Raw genomic sequence first — 22,282 nt, forward strand, 5'->3', positions numbered from 1 at the left:
TGTTTGTTATCCATTCAGAAATACACAGTTCAAAGGTCTGAGGTCGGTAAGATTTCTAATGCTTGTGAAATAATCTTTAAAACCCACCACAGCTGCATTTATTTGATAGAAAATAAACGAAAACAGAAATATTTTGAAATATTATTAAAATGTAATATATGTTTTGTATTTTATTTTATTTTATTTTAAAATGTCATTCCTGTGAGGCAATGCTGATGTTTCAGGAGTCATATTATATTTTCAATGTTCAAAACTAACGTGCTAACGTTAGAAACTGTGATACATTTTTTTCAGTATCCTTTCATGAATAGAATAAGTACAACATTTATTTGAAACAAATCTTTTATAACATTATAAATGTATTTACTTTTGGTCAATTTAAAGCATCCTTGATGAGTAAATGTAGTAATTTATTTCAGTGACCGCGAACTTTTGAATGACAGTGTATCTTTTTGGAAAAGCATTTTGTGCCCTCCCAAACAGTGTTTTGTTTTCATTCACTGTTTCAGACAAACATGCTAAGAGGGAATGCTGGCATAATTTGCAAAGCGCAGTTGAAAGCTCCCAGTGCTCCCAGATTCCTAAGAATTGCATCTTGTTGAAAGGCCATGTGGCCACTGGCCAAAAGAAAACTGCCCATGTTCACTGGTTGGCACTGAAAAACTGCTTATAGGCAGGATCGTCTGTGCTGTCCAACCAGAGCTCAGTCTGAAGTTGATTGACACATTCTAATTCTACTGGGTCAAAACATCAAAGGGATTCTTCATGTAACATCAAAAAGAAACTGTCCTAAATAGTGCACTTGATGTGGACTTACAGTCTCGTTGTCTTCACTTGCACATGTCCATTATGTGCCAAAGCTACAGAGTGTCCCATTTGTGAATTTTATGATTCACAGGCTCATGCTGTGGCTTTTTGTAGAGCCCTCACATGTATATTCCTTGTGTTTGTGTGTCAGTGTGTGAGCACGGCGATGAGCTCGTCGATCGGCGCCGTCTCTGAAGGCTCCAGCAGTCTGAACGTTTGGCTGAAGGTGATGAAATGTGTGAAGAGCGTGTTGAGGTGTGGGTGTAACTTCACGGCGATGGCGTCCTGGTAGTGAACGCTGAACAGGTGAGTCAGCGTGCGGAAGAGCATCACAAAGATCTTCTTTATCAGGAACATGAATCCAGAAGGGAATGCTGAACCTAAACACACACATACACAGTCACTTCTGTATGTTCAGATCATTTTCAGCTCATTAGACTAAGTCAAATTCTGATGGAGAGAACCTCATACCGGACTTGGTGGGGAACACACGCTCATCTGTGAGAATCTCTTGAATGTAGGACAAGGCGTAGTCGATGTAGATCGGAGCTGAACACTTCAGTTTCTTCCCCTGTTCATCTGTCCATTCATACAAACTTACAAGGCAAACAAATGACAAAGAATTGAAATTGTAACACATGCAATATTTTAGATAGGTTTTTACTAGTGCTGTCAAATGATTAATTGCATCCAAAATAAAAGTTATATTAATATATATATTATATTTGTAGGTGTTCTGTACATATTTATTACGTGTATATATAAATACACTAACAGTATATATTTTGAAAATATTTACATGTTTATACATTTATATATTAATATTCTTATTTATATATAAATATATTAACGTTTTTATTAAATACATGCTTGTGTTTTTTATTCATATATACATAACACATGCACACAATATACACACATATTATGTAAAACTTTTATTTTGGATGCGATTAATCGCAATTAATCGTTTGACAGCACTAGTGTTTACAGTACTATTTCTGCAGCTGATAATTATTAAATAACTATTGTGGTTAACATGTAGAATCACTGTATATATGATAATTATTAAATAACTATTGTGGTTATACAGTGATTCTACATGTTAACCACAATAGTTATTTAATAATTATCAGCTGCAGAAATAGTACTGTAAACACTAGTGCTGTCAAACGATTAATTGCGATTAATCGCATCCAAAATAAAAGTTTTACATAATATGTGTGTATACTGTGTGCATGTGTTAATTATAAACTTTATAAACTCCCAATGCTTCACAAAGTTTATAATTATCTGTGTTATCCCAATAATATCTTGTATATTTACTGTAATACTGTGCGGCATGAATATATAATTAAACAGTTGCATTTTTGCACTATTCTTGGTGTTTTTGCTGTCACTGCTGTTGTTTGTTATGTGACAACAAAGCTACTCATGTAATGGTGGTTTTGGGATGTTTTTCTTTATTTTTTATTTTTACATCACATGCTTATTGTCATCGAGTGTTGATATCTGCATTCATCTTTATCCATGCAAATCAAATTAAAATAAACCAGCAATAACAACCACAACTACTACTAACTACTATATATATATTACCTTCATTGATTCATACATTTTTTTTTATTGTAGTTTATTGTATTTTATTTAATCCTGTCTTTGTCTTACAGTGTAGCTTTCATTAAAATACCATATTTACTACTGTAAATATGTTGTGATATTGTAATGTTAACTATAATAAACTTATATTTGGCAATATTTGGTGAGGTGTACATATGCCCTTTTTTTTCTCCTGTATTTGAGCTATGAATTTAGGCTGTTTTATCTAGCTGTAATGAAGTGTGTTTCTTCTGCTCACATGTTTCTTGAGCTCTTGGCTGCTGGACACGTGGTCAATGAGCAACAATCAGACAGAGCGCTGAAGAAGAGGGTTGTGTGCTGGAAAAACGACACCGCTGGAAGAGATGGTAAGATGAGTTAACACACATTACACACACAGAGCTGAAAAACCCCACAGACTTCAACTATCTGATGCATAGTGCAAACAAAAATGGATTTTGTTTCTTTTCTTTTTTTGTAGTTCTTACTATTTTTTTGTGTATTTTTGTTATTTGATGTTTCTTTTTATTGCAGGTGGGTGGTTCCAGGTTAACATAAGTTAAGCTACAGACCAGCCTTTATTCAAATGTCTAGGTATGTGAGCCAAGCCCAACACATTCCCATCATTCCTTTACGTGTTTCTGAACATTAAACATATGTTGAGAAATATTTGACATGTTTCCGTCTCTAGTGTATTGTTTCAGCCCTGAACTGCTCACTCAGATGACACTTTTGAGTGTCATCATTTTTTAATCACTGGGTGTTTAACTGGCATTTTGACTCGTGTATGTGTGTGTTGCTTTTTACTTCTTTTTTTTATATTGCTAGGGTTGATAAAATGTTGTTTGTGTTTGAATACTCACTGTTTGTTGCTATCCACTCCTGCTGGTCGAGGCCGTGCGGCAGGGCAGAGAGGGTCAAAAGGTCGAGATCAGTGATCCGTCTGGACAGGAAGTGATCTTTCAGGTAAGGTTTGACCTCAGCAGACGGGACTATATGTAGACTGTTATTCTTTCTGTCAACACACACAGTCAGCAGAACACTGGATAAGAATCCACAGCAGGGAAATGCATTACATTTTGATAAAAGCTCTTTTTCTGTACATACATTTACACTCAACACTAATCACTTGTGCACAATATGACTAGGAATGGAGGGTCAAATAGAGTCATTTATGAATTTAGTAGATGCTTTTATCCAGAGTGACCTGTAAAAAGGAACAAAATAATGTCAAATTCTTTAAGGAGCCAACAATATTTTTAATATACAATGCCAGGTTTATTTGACAACTAGATTAAGAGTGGAAACGCATAAATAAATGTGAAAATGATTTGAAATGTGCAGATATATAGCTGCATTATGTGCCTGACTGGCTTTGCGATGGGCAATGTGAAATTCTTTTGCAGTCCGCTAGTTAATTTTTGTTCAAATAGTTATGCTGTTGAGCAGATAGCAAACCGTTTGCAGACACACAGTGTGATGTTACACAAGGACACACAGGGATTTAGTTTGGTTTCGGGTTGTCATGTGTACACATGGGGCTGGTCGATTACTGTATGTGCTGAAGAAGGCTGTGTTTTCCGACAGCATTAGTGAGCAATCAGCACGTTCATACTGGAAAGAGTGCTGCCTTCTACTGTAGACAGCGCTTGTCATTTTCATTCAAGCAAATGAGAAAAACCACACACACGCTGGCCTGACGGAGTGCACAGAGTGTGTGAAGGCAGAGAAAACAGACCTCTAAATTCAGCCTTGAAATAACTGATAGTGTGTGTGTTTGTGTGTGGTGGGAGGTTTGAGATGGTGGCCTTGACCTGACGGATTAAAACAGGCTGTGAGGTGGAATATCTTCCATATGGTTGTCCAAAAACACCTGGATACTTATGCCACACTTATGCAATGTACACAAGTTATTGCATTTACATCTATTGCGCACATAGTGGTTCAGTTTTACTGATGTAAGCATCACCTTTTTAAAACTGATGAGATTCTCATCATTTCATCTAAATCAGCCACTCTGATGAGATGTATTTTTAGCGAGATTCCTCAGGCACCTACAGCACATCTCATCTCATCTGTGCTGAAATACTGTTTACCATGCCTTTAATAGACACTTGAGGAGATGTAATGTTTTTTTGTTTAGAAAAATAGATGCCAGTATTAAGTAAATATGGTCACTTTTAATATATAGAATATATTTATATGTATATATACACACACATTAAAATTGGAAAACAACAAACTATATATTTGTTTTATATATTGTTTGTTGTTTTCCGATTTTTTTATGCACATTTTAAGGCTGTAGTCATAAATAATAAATAACTTGTGTAACTTAATGTTTGTTTAATAGGAAACTCAAAAAACAAACAAATTGAATAGTTAGTTAGTATTATAGTTGGTATTTGATGTGAGGTTAGATTCTATTAGATAAAGGTCAGGTTAGATACAGCAGTTTAAAATATTAACAAGTAAAAGAGTCATGTATTTCTAATTTAGAAGTGACTGACCTACAAAAGTATCTACAAGTACAACGGTATTTATAATGCACATACCATGGTTTTTTTTGTGTATATAATGCCATGGTATGCGAGTACCTTGAACTGTTCTATTACATATGAAAATACATGCCTATTTCATGTTTAATGCTTATGTGAAGGATAAAGTGTCAGTTTTAGAAAACATTTTCTAATCAAGAAATGACCATCTAAATGACCATTTGCACTCATGCCCGGGTGTGCGTTATGTAAATAGACAGGACGCAGCAGATGTGTTTACCCATAAACCCTTGTGCAGAGGGTCCATGTTTTCACACACAAACACACATGGACTTGGAAGTTTTCTTTGACTTTCAGTCTTTTCCCAACATGAAGCCCAACTGAAACTACTGACATGCTCACACACATTCTCTCTCTCTCTGAAGATATGCTGCTGCTTATCTCTTCAGCAGACGTTTGTCTGATGTATGCATTCCTTATTTGACTGCCTATCTAGTGTGTAGGTGCAGTATATACTCACACTTTGAACAGGCTGACATTGGTGTAGTTTGCCTTCAGAGCGCTGACATCCTCTTCATCAGAGCTGCTGTTACTCTGACACCCCCCCATATCCAGGATGCTTCTACCCATTAAAGGTCCTCAGAAACACACACGCCTCATTCAGACTCAAACTTCATCTTCATGATGTCCAGTCCTGGTCTACATCCAGACTGTTACTCCGTCCAGCATTCTTTCTGGTTTCTTGCTGGTAAATGTGTTCGTGTTCTCTCCGCTGTTCTTTGTGCGTCCTACACTTCAGGCTGAGTCTCCTTATCTCCGGTGAAGCAGACTGACAGGTTCCACCAGTAGTGAAAAATATTTACTCTCTTACACGCTCAAAGTCACGCCCACTTCCCCAAGCTGCCCTGCCTTCTTTTCCCTGAGACACCGCCCTCTTGTGCCTCCAGAGGAACTTTCACTTTCAGTGCACTTCACACAGGATTGGTGTCATTCCTAGGCATGGAATTTTCCATGAAGTTTTGTTCATTCCTTTGGTTTCATGTTCATGATGACATAAGGCAAATCATCAGGTATGGTGTACCCAAACCTGCAGTTGGACATTTTAAATTACATTTAAACATCTATGAATTGTATTGCATTAGGTATAAAATACTTTCAAATAATTTATTAATATAGGTTAATTTCAAAATGCAATTGCTTGTTTTTATTTTTAAATCAATGCTGTAATATATATATATATAGCGTCCAGGTAAGATGTTGTCTGTGGTTCTGGAGTGGCTTAACAAGAGGAGTACAACAACTGTAGCCAAATTCCTTGACACGTCTGTATGCCTTGAACCCAGCTTCAGTCCATTCCTTGTGAAGTTCACTCAAATTCTTGAATCGATGTTGCTTGATAATCCTCATAAGGCTGCGGTTCTCTTGGTTGGCTGTGCATCTTTTTCTTCCACACTTTTTCCTTCCACTCAACTTTCTGTTAACATGCTTGGATACAGCACTCTGTGAACAGCAAGCTTTTTTGGCTTACCCACCTTGTGAAGGGTGTTAATGATTGTCTTCTGGACAACTGTCAGATCAGCGGTCTTTCCCATGATTGTGTAGCCTAGTGAACCAAACTGAGAGACCATATTGATGGCTCAGGAAACCTTTTCAGGTGTTTGGAGTTGAATAATATTGAATTGGTGGGTTTTTGCTAAATGTGAGCCAAAATCATCAGAATGAAAAGAACCAAAGACTTAAACTACCTCAGTCTGTGTGCATTGAATTTATTTAATACACGAGTTTCACAATATGAGGAATATTTTTTAACAACATTCTAATTTATTGAGATGCACCTGTATATCTTGCTCATATTGTGAATGTTAGGGAATGCATTTACAAATGAAACCATATTATACAGTGTTACCAACGTATCTTAATATTGCATTGTTAATCCGGCACTGAATGGTTAAACATTTTGCAACAATTTACAGAATAATTTACCCAATTATATTGTAATTTTGACACTTAAAAAATAAATGTAGACTGGATTCATCATCTGCAATCCCAATTTGTGGAAAGTGCATTCTAGCCAGATTAACTACACATTGTAAAATGACTTTGAACCAATGTTTTAGTACTAACTAGTTAATTATTGTGCATATACATAGCTTTAGTTTAGTATTAATTTGGAACACATTTGACACAAAAAAAAACACACATTTGAAATATTTATTTGTTTGATATCTGATTTTAAAGCCTAACTCTGACAACAGATAACAGGTACAGTATTGCATTTCACAAAAAAAAAAAAAAAAAAAAGATAAAAAGTAACCACCAGCATCAGTATACATTAAAAAGGCATTTGACTATGACAACAGACCTGTGTTCCAGTTTCACACCATGGACAGATGCTCAAGGCAGAATATAACACAAAATACTGTACCAGTTAATAACATACAGTATGCGTTTGTGTTTTCGGGTACATGAATACATACAAGGGCTGAAAAGAAAGTTGTGATGCATCTATTTTTTTATGGTGGTGTGGTGGAAGAAGGAGATATGAAACTAACTGAAAGAATGTGAAAATTAGAATCACAAATTGTGACATTATAGTAACACAATTCTTACATCACAGTTTTGATAAAAACTCTGTTCCCTTCTCATTCATGTTCTGCTAATGCATCGGAGCAAATGACAAAAATCATTAAAACCAGAAAAACTCGCTAAACCCGTTTACGGTATCTGACAGGTCAACTAAACATCTAGACATCGGGGGAAATGCCTCTTACACTGAAAAAGTGGTGAATACAGACCTGTATGTACGCGGAAGACGAGATAAAGAGGGTTTAGTGTGTTACCTTGTATTTCTAGTAAATACCACAACTAAGTGGTAGGATAACAACAAATTTACGATGAGCAATGAGAAAGAATTCAGTCTCTGTGAGAATAGAACTCTCTCATCCATAACGGGGGAAAGACGCAAAATATTTGGCAAAAACAATATAAGAAAATAAAAATAAACATACAAATATGAATTACATTCAAGCACAGAGCCTAGTACCGATCAGTCGACATTTCTCTCCGGTCTCGCTCACAAACACACTCGCACATGGAAACGTCTGCAATTTTAACTACACAACAGACGACTTGTAAACTCAAAAAATGCACATAGACCAAACTCCGACCGAGGAATCTCGTTATCGGACCGCCACTAACATCCCATTGCATTTGGTATCAAAATCAAGTTTTTAAAAGTGCAAAAACAAACTGAAAACACACTGAGCCTCTTCAACATTCTCACACACACACATGCTCTCACAAACCGTTTGTGTGCACATTTCAAGACTACATTACTAAAACAAAACAAACCCAAGAAATTATTCATACTATTATTGCTATCACTCTAGATTCAAATGGACACTGCAGTGTTCTAGTGTTTCGCTAGTAATTAGTCATAAAAAATATAATATTAAGTGAACATATCATAAAGAATACACATCGACAATTATTACTAAGACCTGACAGTGATATAGGAAGATGTGATTAAAGATATATGTGCACGTGTTAAACACTGACGTGTCATTCTCGGATATTTCAAGGCACGCGTGCGCCCTCGGTTCTTCTTTTGCACACAGACTCTGTCTGGCACACGACGTTCACCTGAGTTCATTCTGATACCAACCACTGACACAAGAAGAATCACACAGTCTTACAGAAACAGGTTACAAGGGATAGTTCACTCAAAAACCTAAACACTCATCATTTACTCACCCCAAACATGCCTTTTTCCTTCATGGAACATAAAAGGAGACGTTGTTCTTCTGATAACTATGTGTGTGAGGAAAACAAATTTAAATCATCATTTGTTGAAGGTGAACAAATCGGCTATAAAACACAATGCAAGTTTAAAGCTAATAATTATTTTTTTTTCCTGGTGTTTTGACCAATCAGGATGCAGCAAGTCTAAATAAATGCAAATGAGATTTAAATGCTATGATGGAACTTTTTCACAAACAGTTTCACAATATTTAGGTCAGTTTTTTTTTTTGTTATTATGACTAATTACAAGGTTCTATTTAGTCTTTTTTGAAACTTGACAGTATAAATTACCGTCTGCTTACATTCTGTGAAAAAGAGCAGCATGAACATTCTATTAAGTATCTTCTTTTGTGTTCTTTAGAAGAAAGTCCTTCATGTTTGGAAAAACATGAGTACATTTTTATTTTTAGGTGAATTTCCCCTTTTATATTGAAGCTTGTTTCTACTACAGAATAAAATAATAATAATAATAATAATAATAAAAGTGACTTTTCCTCACAATTCAGATTTTTCCCCCCTCAGAACTGCAAGTTTATATCTCACAATTATAATTTTACATCTTGCAATTTTTTTCTTAACTCAATTCTGAGTTAAAAAATATGCAATTACCTTAATGTTTTTTCTAGTCTGTGGTGGAAACAAGGTTCCATACTTTCATATAATAACAGCCTACAACAAAACAGAAATATTAAGACCAGCTCCCAATTATTTTTGCTCCTATATTTGTGTTTTGTGGATGACGGGTGAAGCTGGAAACATAAATGCTGTGGAAACATGAGTGCAAACATATCAGTACCAAAATCAAATCAGTACCGGGCCCAAGGGCTACAGCAAACAGAGATATCGATCGAGACAGAACACACACACACACACACACACACACAGACTTGTTCTCTTGCCTGTTCTAAGTGGAAAATACTGTTTCAGAAACATAAAATGAACACTATAAATCACACCTGTAGATGAACCAAGCATATTTACGCATACATGAGAATTCGCCTGTGGATGAGCATTATATTCTAGTTCCACAACACACACACACACACACACACACAGACTGTAGTGGGGCCCCACTCACAGGGTTCAAAGGTCAGTGTTCCCAACAAGTGAAGATGTTTTCATTAGGGAAGACAGAGATCAACTACAGTACCACTTATGCTCAAACCAAAAAACCCACGTAACTCTACGGCAGACCGATGGAAACAGCAAATTCCAGGGGGAGAGGAAACGTGTTTGAAAACAGGAAGCCACGGCCTTTAACATTTGATGGGTGTAGTAACAGCAGTCAGGATGATGGAGCCGAGCGGCAGGTGAAACGCTGTTACATTGGGCAGTTACTACTGGAGTCACCTCTGCAGAACGAGACAGAGCCATAATTAGACACTTTAACTACATGTCCAGTAGTTTCCAGTGGAAAAACACTTACTTCTGCTCCTTAGGTGACTGAGGACCAGTGATGCTTCCTGTTGCTCTGGGATTCGATTCACTGAAAGACAATGGAAGGAACACCACTGTGCTTTTTGAGATGTCTCGAGTCAATATGCAAACTGTCTACAGATAATATAATCATGCTTCCATGTAATGCAGTAATGTGTATTAGTGTGTTTTACCTGATGAAGACTGCCTTCTCATTCTTTGCATCTACACTGAGTTTAACATTGTCCTTGGCATTGGCTGTGGGGACGCTCTCTGTGATGATGTTGGTTCGGTCCTCCTCTTCCTCACTGTCTGACTCACTGGAGCTGCTGTCGGACGCCACCAGCGGAGCCTTCCTCGCCCCACACACACTCCACACACACGCTGACGAGCCTTTGACTTGCACGAGACATATGAGCTGATGTTAAGTGACCATTTCAAGAGCATTTAGAAAAAAAATAACTAATAAAAATAGACAGAATAAAATTACTATTAATAATAATAGTTAAAAATATACAAGGTAAATACAAATAACCACAATAATTATTATTACTAATTATACTACTACTATTAATTGATAACACCAAACCTTTATAAGCATCTAGCATAGAAAACTAATATTCTTATGGCTAACAGCCTTTAGAGGGAGACATTTATTATATTTTATAAAATGTATTAAATTTAAACATTATATATTTGATTAATTATAATAATAATCACGATAAAATAATGATAATAATTATTAAAATTATTACTTCTACTAAAATGAATAATAATAATAATGCAAAACATTTACAAGCATTTTGTATTCTTGCATGAGTAACTATTCTTAAGACTACAAGCACTTAGATGGGAAAATTAATCAAACTGAACCTACATAATTACATCAACTACATAAAATTACATTATTTTATTAGTAGTACTAGTAGAACTTTTAGTAGTATTAATACTAATAACAATATTTAAATATTAATAATTATAACACTAAAATTCAATAAAAAAAAAACAAATTATTACATATCATAAATAATGCATTACTACTACTACTATCAAAAATATGTAATATTTCAATGTAATAAATTTATTAATGTACATTTTTAAGTACATTTGGAACAAAAGTATCAAATATTTACCTAGCAATAAATCTAAATATTATTATTATTAACACCACTAAACTCATCTTACATATAAATGTTCATATGGCTAATAACATTTAGAGAGAAAAAATAATTATATGCATGTATGTATATATATTATTATTATTTTATTTATTTTTTTGCAAAAATGAAATGATGCTTACAAAAGTTTGGTAACACATTACATAGTAAAACCAGGGTGTTTATTTGTTGTGCATTTGTATAAAGATTATATATATATATATATATATATATATATATATATATATATATATATATATATATATATTCACACGTGTGTGTGTGTGTGCTCTAGTTTTTTTGTGACATCAGGACACAACTTTGTATAATGACATGGGTATGACACAGGTATTTCAAGGAGAGGTTGACTTATGAGAACATAACCCATGTCCCCATTTTAAAAAAAGCTTATAAATCATACAGAATGAGTTTTTTTGAGAAAGTAAAAATGCACAAAGTTTCCTGTGAGGGTTAGGTGTAGGGTTGGTGTAGGGCCATAGAATATACAGTTTCTACAGTATAAAAACCATTACGTGTGTGTGTGTGTATATATAGTGTGTATATATGTATATAAGCAAGTAAGCAACATACTTTCTTCATTTTGGCTCGTTTTGTTTGGGTTCTCCGAGTCCACAGGTGAACTGCATCTGGGTCCTGCATCTGAACTGCAGAACATGAGAACATTTAGCACAGTGTCTACATGACATGAACACACAATATCAAGTCAAGCACAGTCTCTCCCTCACCAGCAGAAGGGCTGGAAGTCTGTGAAAGTGGCCCACCCCTTCTCCTCTGTCTCACTGAGCTGGGCGGTAGAGCTCCCCCACACACTGGAGCCCGTATCGATCGCGATACTCGTGAAATCCCGACAGCTGAAGTCGTCTTCAAAACTCGCGATCCATCCAGGACCTGATGGGTGATAGTCATCTTTCCAGTCAGTTATTATATTGGATCAGCTGTCTAGATCTAGACTGTGTGAGCTGTGAACCTACTTTGCGGATCACTGGACTGCTTGTCCATTTCCTGGTTCTTGGTATTTTCTTGAGTTTGTTTGGTCTCTGGAAACCACTCCATGTCAGGTGACCCCAGACGTCTGCGAGAGCCACAATCTGCCTCGCTCTTCTGAGCGTTTGTCACCAGCCCAAACCTAACGAAGACGAACAGCAGTCAGAGCAATGGCTGTTTTGCGTGTCAATGTGTGTGTGTGTGTGTGTGTGTGTGCGCTTCACGAACCTGCTTCTGGATTTCCCTTTGGTTACATAGTTGATTTCTTTATCCTCCCAAATATCTTCCTCCTCCTCCGCATCATCAAATGGTCGGATTCGCTCTTTTGTGCGAGTCTCAAAGACGGCAGAGCTTGCCTGCGAGATGAGAAAAAACAGGAAGGGTTAGCGAGAGTGAGAAAGGAAGCTAAAAGAGTGTGTGTAAATAAAAAGGAAACAAACACAAAAACATGGGAAGGATGATATATAGAACAAATAACAAATAACTGGCATTAGGTAATAATCACCCCCTCATCCACCAGGTTAAATTTGATCTCTGTGATTCGATCGAACGTGGTGCTGCATGAAAAACAGACATAGAAACATAAATCAAATTTAGACCTGTATCAATAAACATAATTATTCAATTCAATTGCTGGACATCCTGTAACTGCATGTTTGTATGAAGCACCAAATGTGAACCTTTTTTTCTAATTATGGTACATTTTACTGTATGTAAACAATAATTTAAAGTGCCCGTATTATTTACCGTATTTTCCGGACTATAAATCGCACTTTTTTTTCATAGTCTGGCTGGTCCTGCGACTTATAGTCAGGTGCGACTTATTTATCAAAATTAATTTGACATGAACCGAGAGAAATGAACTAAGAGAAAACATTACCATCTCCAGCCGTGAGAGAGCTCTATGCTGCTCAGTTCTCCTGTAGTCTACACTGAAAACATAGAGCGCCCTCTTGCGGCTGTAGACGGTAATGTTTTCTCTTGGTTCTAAATAAATGTGACTTAAAGTCCAGTGCGACTTATATGTTTTTTTCCTCATCATGACGTTTTTTTGGACTGATGTGACTTATAATCAGGTGCGACTTATAGTCCGAAAAGTACGGTACATTTAGTCATTTAGCAGACGCTTTTATCGTCACGCCAAGGAGGGGTTTGTAAAAATGAATCATTAAGCGAATCGTTTGGGAGTCATTGAGCCAGTAAGGTAAAAAAAAATACATACATAAGACGATGAAAGTGTTTTTTGACCTTGCATGCGTGTCAACCTGTTGCTTAGGACCAAAATATGAACCTTTCATTACCCATAATGGGGCACTTTCAGATAAAGGATTTTTAGACAGTTATATTGTACATCTACATTAATTTTATATTCTTACATATTTTAATAATTAACAATCATTTATTAAACTACTGATTCATTTAATAATTAAACCTCTAAATGGAAAATTTTGTACAGGGAATCACCTGATTCTGCCGTCATGGTCTCCGAATTCATCGTCATTCAGTCCAAACTGATCAACAAAGTTGGCCGTCATTTGCTGGATCTGATAATCTGAGAACACCTGTGTTAAGAGAAAGATGCTTATTAAAGGCGATTTGCAGATTGTAAAAATACTCCCTACGATTGTCTCTGTGAGAGATCTCACCAGGTCTGCGGTGTTCCTCTTGTTAGTTTCTGTTAGCGTTTCATTCACAAACTGCTCCCAGCGTGCTTTATAGTCCTCTGGTAGCTCTGTCATACACAAACATACCAAATATTTGAAGATAAAGAATGTGTATAAGAATATAATATGTAAATCACACACAAATCCACCCAAAAACACTAAGTGTGAGAGTAAGCTACCTTTTATTAGCTGTGCTATTTGGGTTTGTTCCTGTTCTCTTTCTGCATTCTGCACCACTGTGTTGGCAATCCTGGTCAGATGACCCATATAGCCTTTTCTCATGCCTCCAGCTTCCCTAGAACACACACACACACACACGGACAGATGCTTATATTACTATACATGTAATATGATATACAAATACTCAACCAGCATACTGACATATTGACACGGCTCACGTCTATTTAAATTTGTCCTTACTGCGTTTTGTCATTTTCCTCCCAAGCATCCAAAATCCTCTGAACCAGCCTGCAGTCCTTCAGAAGCTGTACACACACACACACACACACACACAATCATATCACAACGACGTACAGTCTTCACAAGAAGCATTTTCATTTTTGACTATTATTAATGCCATAGACAGAACAAATGGAATAACTTGTGTAGAAGTGAAACTCCAAGCAAAGTGAGGGTCATACTTACATGCTTTATCATGTCACAGCATGTGAACATGTCAGATTTGTCGGAGTTTTGTGTGTCTTGTGTTTCCAGCTGAATCTGATCTGGACTGTCGTGTGTTTTCCCGTTCGGGGTCGTCTGGTTAAGGATGGCAGAGATACAATGCTCTACTTGGATGTGTAGGAAGTTATTCCAGGAGAATTTGAAAAACAAATCCTTTAGAGAGAAATTGAGAAAGAGTAAGAAAGAGCATTTAAGACAGAAGTCTCTTATGTTCACCAGGGCTGTTTGTTTGACTAAAAATACAGTAATGTTTTTAAAATAAAAAACGCTGAAATACTTTTCTGTAACATTCTAAAATCTAATTTATTCCTGTGATCAAATCTGTATTTTCAGCATCATTACTTCAGTCTTCAGAGTCACATGATCCTTCAGAAATCATTCTAATATGCTGATTCGATGCTCTAGAAACATTATGATTAATGTTGAAATCAGTTGTGCTGTTTAATTTTTGTGTTTAATTTTTGAGAAAAACATGATTTAAATCACTGGACAACAATTATGCTTTGATTAATAAAGTTCAAAAGAACAACATTTATTTGAAATATAAATAATTCGTAACTTTTGTCATTAATATCTTTTCTGTCACTTCTGTTTAATTTAAAGCACTTTTGTTTAATTTAATTTTCTGTGTTGAATAAAAGTATTATTTCTTTAAAACCAAAAAAAAGAATCTAACTTCTGAACAGTAGTGTAATTTAAATATATAAATAAAATTATTTCTTACAACACAAAAAATGAAACTAATAACACCGTCTTTAGAGTCTTTCTATCCAGAAAGATTCAAATGTAACATTTTAAATAATAATAAAAAAACATGATAGGACCTAAGAAAGAAAACATTTTATTTATCTGTATGACTAATACCAGCAGCAGGTTGATCATGTTCAGCTGGCAGAGCTCCAGGTGGATTCTGGGAGCTCTGGTGTACAGAAGCGCAGCCATCAGTCTGGATGCATGCAGTCGCGTATTGCCGAACGGCTCCTCCAGAACGCCCATCGTGGTCAACATCACACATTTCTGAGCACACAGAGTCGAAACATCCTCAATAAGACATCTTTTAGTGATTTCGTTTTGTTTAAGACTTGTGATAAAACATCAGGAACAGACCAACCTTGGGTGGGTTTAACAGAAGGTGGTGGAAGTTCTTTAGATGTGGCTGGATGCCCATTAAAATGCTGTTGTTTACAGTGTAAGACTTTTCCAATCCCTGAGAGCACGGGTCAATCACCTGCTCAACACTGTTACACACAAGCACACACGCTTTAGTTACAGTGAATGTGAGTTGAAATATGTCTTGTGTTTGTATTACTCACCCCGGTCTACGAGTTTCCAACAGTGCGAGTAAAACTTGAGTTCCATTGACAATGCACACTTCACTCTTTTCCCCTTCAAACATGTTCTTCAATAGCGCCTCAACATTCTGCTGTCTGAAACACACACGCATTGCAGAGAGTTAGATTTCCATCACTTGCTCACCAATGGATGCTCTGCAGTGAATGGGTGCCGTCAGAATGAGAGTCCAAACAGGTGATAAAAACATCACAATAATCCACTCCACTCCAGTCCATCAGTTAACATTTTGGAAAGTGAAAAGCTGTGTAAGTAAGAAACAAATCCATCATTAAGATGTTTTTAACATAAAACCATCTCTTTCCTCTATCCATAATATGGTTTTTTTAAGTAAAAAGGTTGTCTCATCTGAATCAGGAGAAAAATATGCACAAAATAAGAACAACAATAACAGTCCAAAACATGCCTAAAAAAATATTTTGGTAAATTTTGACTAGTCGTGTGGATTTGTGATGTTTTTATCAGCTGTTTTATCTGATGTAATGCTACATTTTTCCAATTCCGTTGCCATGAAGAAACAAACTCATCTACATCTCAGAAGACCTGAGGGTGAGCACAGTTTCAGATCATTTTTATTTTTGGGTGAAAGGTTCCTAACTCTTCCTAGATAAAGTCTGGTCCACTATGCTGCTGATTCTGACAGACAACCACCCACTTAGACATCAAGACACCATCTAGCTGACATGAAACGTGACCAAGCACAGTTTGCAGTGAAAGAGACGACACACACACACACACACACACACACTCACAGCTCTAGTGTTGTGAGCAGAGGGTCGGTCTCTGACGTCTCTTGCAGCAGACTGGCCTGATCTCTGCTCAGACGGATGATGTCACACAGCGTCTGAGATGCGTTTGACTGCATCTGTGAACACATTTATAGATCTTCATTCATATTTATTGATATATATATATATATATATATATATATATATAGTTGAAAAATGGAATTAAAAACATTTGTTGCATGAGGACTGTTTGCAGTATCAAGAAGATGCTTCACTCGAGGTATTAAAGCTTGTGTGAAGACGTACTGACCTCACCGTCGCTGTGAGGGTGTATCAGCTCAATGAGTCTCTGGATCAGCCTCTCGTCATTCAGCCACTGACAACAGAGCACACACAGACACAGGCATTTCTTTAGTTTTGAGCAACCCGGGGGTTGATTTTTACTCAATACAAAGATTTAAAATAGTTCTTTTTTTTCATTAAGGTTATCTTAAAACGCTCTTGGAAACTTTTCACCATGCATTCATCCATCTCATGACTTCTGTGTACAGATTTGATAGTTTTCCCCCACCCCACACTTTAAATATAAATTCAGCATAAATATATTTAAAAAAGGAGTTATTCTACTAATTAACTACGATGAGTAAAACAAGTACCATTAAAAGTTCAAAGAAGTTTTTTTTTTTTTTAAATAAATGCTGTTCTTTTGAACTTTGTATTCATGAAGGAATAAAAGAAAAAATAAAGTGTATCACGTTTTACACATAAATATGAAGCAGCACAACTGTTTTGTAATGTTTTGCACAACATTGCTAACAAGAAATGTTTCTATGCTGTTAAACTCATTATATATTCCGAGCTGAAAGATTTAATAACTTCGTAGTTTATGCAGTTTCATCAGAATAAGAGAAAAAATGTTTTTTAGAGCCAAAGTGTCCACTATGTAATGAATCATCAGTTCTTGTGTACTCACAGTTAGCACTTCCTGTCTGAGACCGACGGGCTCCACGCAGCTAATGAGACGCAGCACCAGATCCATCATGGCCGACGTGTCCAAGTGTTTCAACACCTGCCCTATGAAATCCTCCTTGTTCTTTAGGAAACCAAGTACCTGATAAATAATGTAATGGAGCAAATGCTGAATGAAAGTTTGCAGAAAACAGATTTTCAAATGAGAAATAAAAAAAGAGACGTGTTTGTGCACCTGCTCTGTCTTGCGGCAGATGAGGTTGCCGAAGGCCTTAGTGAAGAAGGAGGCCAGTAGAGGATTGAGCGCTGACTTCTGCTCTAGGAAACTATAGAGTGTGTTCAGCAGAGCCTCATCTCCACCAACTTTATCATTGATGAGGGACACATCGCATGTCAACAACTCACATGCTACATTAGCATACCTGCATGGGAGACAGAGAGAAAAAACAATGTATGACAAGAGGACGATTGATATATCGCAAATAAATTCAGTATACATGCTAATTTAAAGGCAGAACATGAAGGAATGCATCTACATTTATCTTATATTTACTCAAAATTCTGATATTTAGGAACTGAAATTGTGCATTAGCCATTGACAAGGTTGTCTGTAAATTTGTGAATTGACAAAATAGGGTTAACACTACTGTGTATCATCAAAGTGCAATAATCGGTCAAGGCAATAATCTCAATGTGGCCAAAAATCATTGTTTAATGGTCAAATTATGACTGTTTAATAAGCCTGTCTAATGACTCCCAGAGGGCCAAATCAGTATTGTTATCGTTAAATAAATAACACTATTATTAATTGTTCACTAATTGGAATAAAGCTGAAATAAAATAAAAATACAACTGAAGAAATTGCACTAAAACTTTAAAATATAAGTTTAAGTAAAACTAAACACTATAAATGAAAAAAGGAAATATAAAAACAAAACTAAAACTAATCAAAAGGAAAAACCTAAATTACAATTAAAAATTAAATTAAACAGAAACTGAAAAAAATAATAATAATAATAATAGCTAAATATTATTATTTTGCATGTTAATAATACAAAAATAAGACTGGACCAAAATATTGATTAAATATTAAGACTAGCTAATAAGTTTGAAATTAACATAAATCAATCAATCATAAAATATTTCATTATATTAAAGTTGCTAAACATCAGCTGATTAATTAGACTCGATCAATTTAAAATGGCCAAATATCTGTTCAAGTAATCAGCCTGCTACACAATTTATAATTGGCCAAATATCCGCTATTTAATCGGCCTGTCCAATAATCTCAAACTGGCCAAATATCGGCCAGTTCACTGGACTGAACAATACTTTTGCTCCATCACAGGCAAAGTTTCAAATCACTTGATTTTAGAGCTGCTCAGAAAGTGTTGATGACACTCACTTGTAGCGCAGTTTCTCCTCCCGGTCAGCAGGGGGCTCGTGTGTGATGAGGTTGAGGAGCTCCAGCATGCTGCTGTCCCGAGTGAGGAAGAGGAGGAGGCGCTGGTTCTGGGCCTTGCACTCCTGCAGCACATCTTCTTCATCCAGCAGCTCCTGTAGAGTCACGTCCTCCTTCTCCAAGAGCTTCTCAATCTGAGAGGAGCTGTGCAGGTCGAACTTCCAGAACATGACTGCAGCTTACAGAAAGAGAGAGAGAGAGAGAGAGGGAGAGAGCCTGAAACAGACAGAAAGAGAGAGAGAGAGAGAGAGAGAGAGAGAAAGTTACTCAATGCAAGCTGATGTTTCACAGGGTTTGCCGGTCACCACTTATTCACTACACTCTCGGTTAGTCAAAAAAATCGAGAAATCGATGTAGAAAATGCATAATGCACCAGAAGGGATCAATGCATCAATAATGCAATTTATACAGTATAAATAAAACATATTCAAAACAGCACATACAGAAACCATTAAACATTAGCGAGTCAGCTGTAATTAAACTACATCAGTCAATTAGCTGATCTAAATTAATTTGGCTTCAGGTTTAACTGTCCCTGGACTTATGTGTATAATGCTAAATCTGATCACCACAATATAACAATACTGCTGATATAATGCATCATGAACAAAATATCTAAGGCCTAATATGAACTCATTTGATGAGAAAGAGTTAAAAACATCAATTAAAAACTTTCACATGATAACAGAAGAGTTTTATAAAACGTTTTAGTTCTCAAAGGTTTCAGAATAATGCTGGTGTTGTTTATAATTCACCCTTAGAGCATGTTAAGCAGTAAATTACCTTCAGTCAGATGGTGTGTGTCCTTAGTTGGGATGCAGAGAGCAGTTTACACACCTTGGTTTACTAGACTGAGTGCTCAGTGGTCATATAACACATCCATCTGCAAGGCCTCCTCACATTACAACACAGGCACCTGCAGAGACAAAGACATGAATAAGACCAGTCCATCAGATGAGAGACGAGGAAAGCATGCCATGCACACTTCAATTAAGCACATCACGCTTCTGTAATACGACTAACAGCTCTTGTTCAAACCCACATGAAGGTGTACACACACACACACACACACACACACACACATGTGCCTTTTTAGTCTTTTAATGGGATTAATCAGCAGATATGAGGTCAGCTGCCAGACAAAACTACATCTAACAGTGTCACAGACCATTACTGCACCAAATCTATTACAACAAACACACACACACACACTTATATAGAAAACACTCACAGAGACTGAGCAGACACTCAGAGCGGAAAAAATATATGCATTTTTTACATTTTATATGCATACTACTATACTATACTATAAAAAGATATGCATTATTGAAATCTCCATTGTATTATTTTATTAATTTTATGACATTTCCAGCACTACATCTCACATATTTTAAGGTAGACAGAGATGATAGACAGACAGACACACACATACACACTTCACGCCCACACTAATACAGCCATTCGATGACAATCTGAAGACTGTACAGTTCTTCTCAATCCCATGTTATATTTCGATAAATTACACACGAAATATGTTAGTGATAACAAGGCGAAATCAAACCCCTCGTTCAAGATCAATGTCAGACACTACAGACACACAGCGGCCTCACTCAGTGTCACTGTCTGTGATCCACCAATCAGAGCGCAGAGGCGAAACTCGACACACCAATCAGAACGCAGGGAATTTGCATTCCAGATTACTGGATGTGACAAGGCATTATAAATGCCTCAAATGTCAAACGCCTTCAAATCGTATCAAGCTTGTCTGCATGAACAAAAGTACGTTAAACATACTCCGGAGCCCAAGTAGCGCGTCAAGGCAATATTACGACATAAAGCTCTCTTATCTGATCTCAGAATTAATGAAGACAGTAAACGAGCATACTCTTCAAGGTGAAAGTCGTTTGTGTTTAACATAATCATGGTAACGTTATATTTAAACGTTGCTCACATGTCACGTGAGTCCATAGGCAGGTCATAAACGCGTGTGTTCATAAGAAACGATCGACCAGAATACACAGAACACTAAAACAGCGATGAATAGCATTACTATAAACAAATTAGCTGTTGTGTGAACTTACCAGGAACACTTGGAGGTGTCAGATAAACAGCAATCTGTGATCGGAGCCGTAGTGTAAGCCTGTCAGAGAGTAAATGTGATGTTTGATTGGCGAGACATTGTCCTGTATCCATAGATCCCCGATATCTTCCCTCCTACAGCAGCCCTGCTTCAGCTCTGGCCCCTTCAGACCATTAAACTGTGAGCAGAAACAGATTCTGACATTATTTCTCCAGTCAAAATGGCCGAGCAGGAGACGCGGGCGCGCATATAGTGTGTGTGAACGCGCCTGGGCGATCAAGAGGACGCGCAGCATATCATTCCTTATTATACAATATACAATTAATATGTCCTCCACTATATTTATTAACATTATAATGTTGTAATAACAATAACAATTAAATTTTTTTTATTTTAATGGTTTTAAAGGGGGAAATAGACATTTAAACATAATAACAGTTATCAGAACGTATTATTATTATGTTTTAGTTTGATGCTTATGTGCAATCATACATTTGTATTATTATTATTATTATTTTTTTTTTAGCTTTTTACTTTTTGATCTCTTCTTCTTTGTTAGTTGTAATATGTGTCCAAGATGTTCTGTCTTCTTTTTAGGGTAACTTTTTAACATTCGGTCAAGGGTCTACAGATGATAAAATAGCCTCTTTTGGCTAATTCTGGAACATTTACAGCCATGTTTATTCGTTTACAATGCCCCTGTAAACAAATATAGTACACTGAAAAAAAATACTTATTTTTTTTTTATTTTGCAAGGTTTTATGCACATTTTGCAAACATTTTTTTTAGAGTGTGGAATTAAGCAAAATCACTTAACTAAGTTATGTAAAATGAGCAAACAATTTTTTTTAACGTGACCACTTAGAGTTTGATGAGTAATTTCTACTTAATTATTCGATTATCCTGCAATACTCAACAAGTATGTAAATTTCACTCAGTTGCGATTTGTAAACTTTACTCCAACAACATAGCACTGAAAAAAATGCCAATAAAGCATGTGGTTCACTTACAATCATGTATGTAAGAAAGTAGACAGCTCATGATTCATTTTAAGAAAATATGTTT

General features: G+C 36.2%; 1 protein-coding gene across 5 annotated transcripts; it reads right to left on the minus strand.

Annotated features, from left to right (window-relative positions):
* Nucleotides 1-131: 131 nt before the first annotated feature.
* ppp6r2b (protein phosphatase 6, regulatory subunit 2b) lies at nucleotides 132-21,463 on the minus strand. 5 transcript variants are annotated; one of them, XM_052582024.1, is made up of 25 exons: nucleotides 21,219-21,463; nucleotides 19,921-20,053; nucleotides 19,081-19,353; nucleotides 17,911-18,097; nucleotides 17,680-17,817; nucleotides 17,017-17,082; nucleotides 16,731-16,843; nucleotides 15,942-16,055; nucleotides 15,740-15,866; nucleotides 15,493-15,645; nucleotides 14,590-14,781; nucleotides 14,365-14,429; nucleotides 14,124-14,239; nucleotides 13,927-14,012; nucleotides 13,745-13,842; nucleotides 12,786-12,837; nucleotides 12,509-12,636; nucleotides 12,268-12,422; nucleotides 12,022-12,184; nucleotides 11,867-11,940; nucleotides 10,313-10,517; nucleotides 3,267-3,418; nucleotides 2,663-2,759; nucleotides 1,279-1,403; nucleotides 132-1,187 (listed from the first exon to the last, which is right to left on the minus strand). In XM_052582024.1, exons 3-25 carry the CDS (start codon nucleotides 19,305-19,307, stop codon nucleotides 955-957), a joined length of 3,066 nt encoding a protein of 1,021 aa, XP_052437984.1. In that variant the 5' UTR covers nucleotides 19,308-19,353; nucleotides 19,921-20,053; nucleotides 21,219-21,463; the 3' UTR covers nucleotides 132-954. The 5 variants fall into 5 exon arrangements, with proteins under 5 accessions (XP_052437984.1, XP_052437982.1, XP_052437981.1 ...); XM_052582022.1 differs by lacking the exons at nucleotides 132-1,187; nucleotides 1,279-1,403; nucleotides 2,663-2,759; nucleotides 3,267-3,418 and adding exons at nucleotides 7,099-10,054; nucleotides 10,129-10,188 and having other exon boundaries at nucleotides 19,975-20,053; nucleotides 21,219-21,461; XM_052582021.1 differs by lacking the exons at nucleotides 132-1,187; nucleotides 1,279-1,403; nucleotides 2,663-2,759; nucleotides 3,267-3,418 and adding exons at nucleotides 7,099-10,054; nucleotides 10,129-10,188 and having other exon boundaries at nucleotides 21,219-21,461.
* Between the last annotated feature and the right edge of the window lie 819 nt (nucleotides 21,464-22,282).

The sequence above is a fragment of the Carassius gibelio genome, chromosome B18, assembly GCF_023724105.1.
Source record: "Carassius gibelio isolate Cgi1373 ecotype wild population from Czech Republic chromosome B18, carGib1.2-hapl.c, whole genome shotgun sequence".
Lineage (NCBI taxonomy): Eukaryota > Metazoa > Chordata > Actinopteri > Cypriniformes > Cyprinidae > Carassius > Carassius gibelio.

What these genes read in the sequence shown, in the direction of transcription:
- ppp6r2b (XM_052582024.1), bottom strand. Translation starts at nt 19,307, where the DNA reads ATGTTCTGGAAGTTCGACCTGCACAGCTCCTCTCAGATTGAGAAGCTC. An exon ending in AACGAGCCAAAATGAAGAAA is followed by an intron (nt 10,518 to 11,866) that starts GTATGTTGCTTA and finishes GTCTCGTGCAAG; the next exon opens with TCAAAGGCTCGTCAGCGTGT. An exon ending in GCCAAGAGCTCAAGAAACAT is followed by an intron (nt 1,404 to 2,662) that starts GTGAGCAGAAGA and finishes TTGCCTTGTAAG; the next exon opens with TTTGTATGAATGGACAGATG.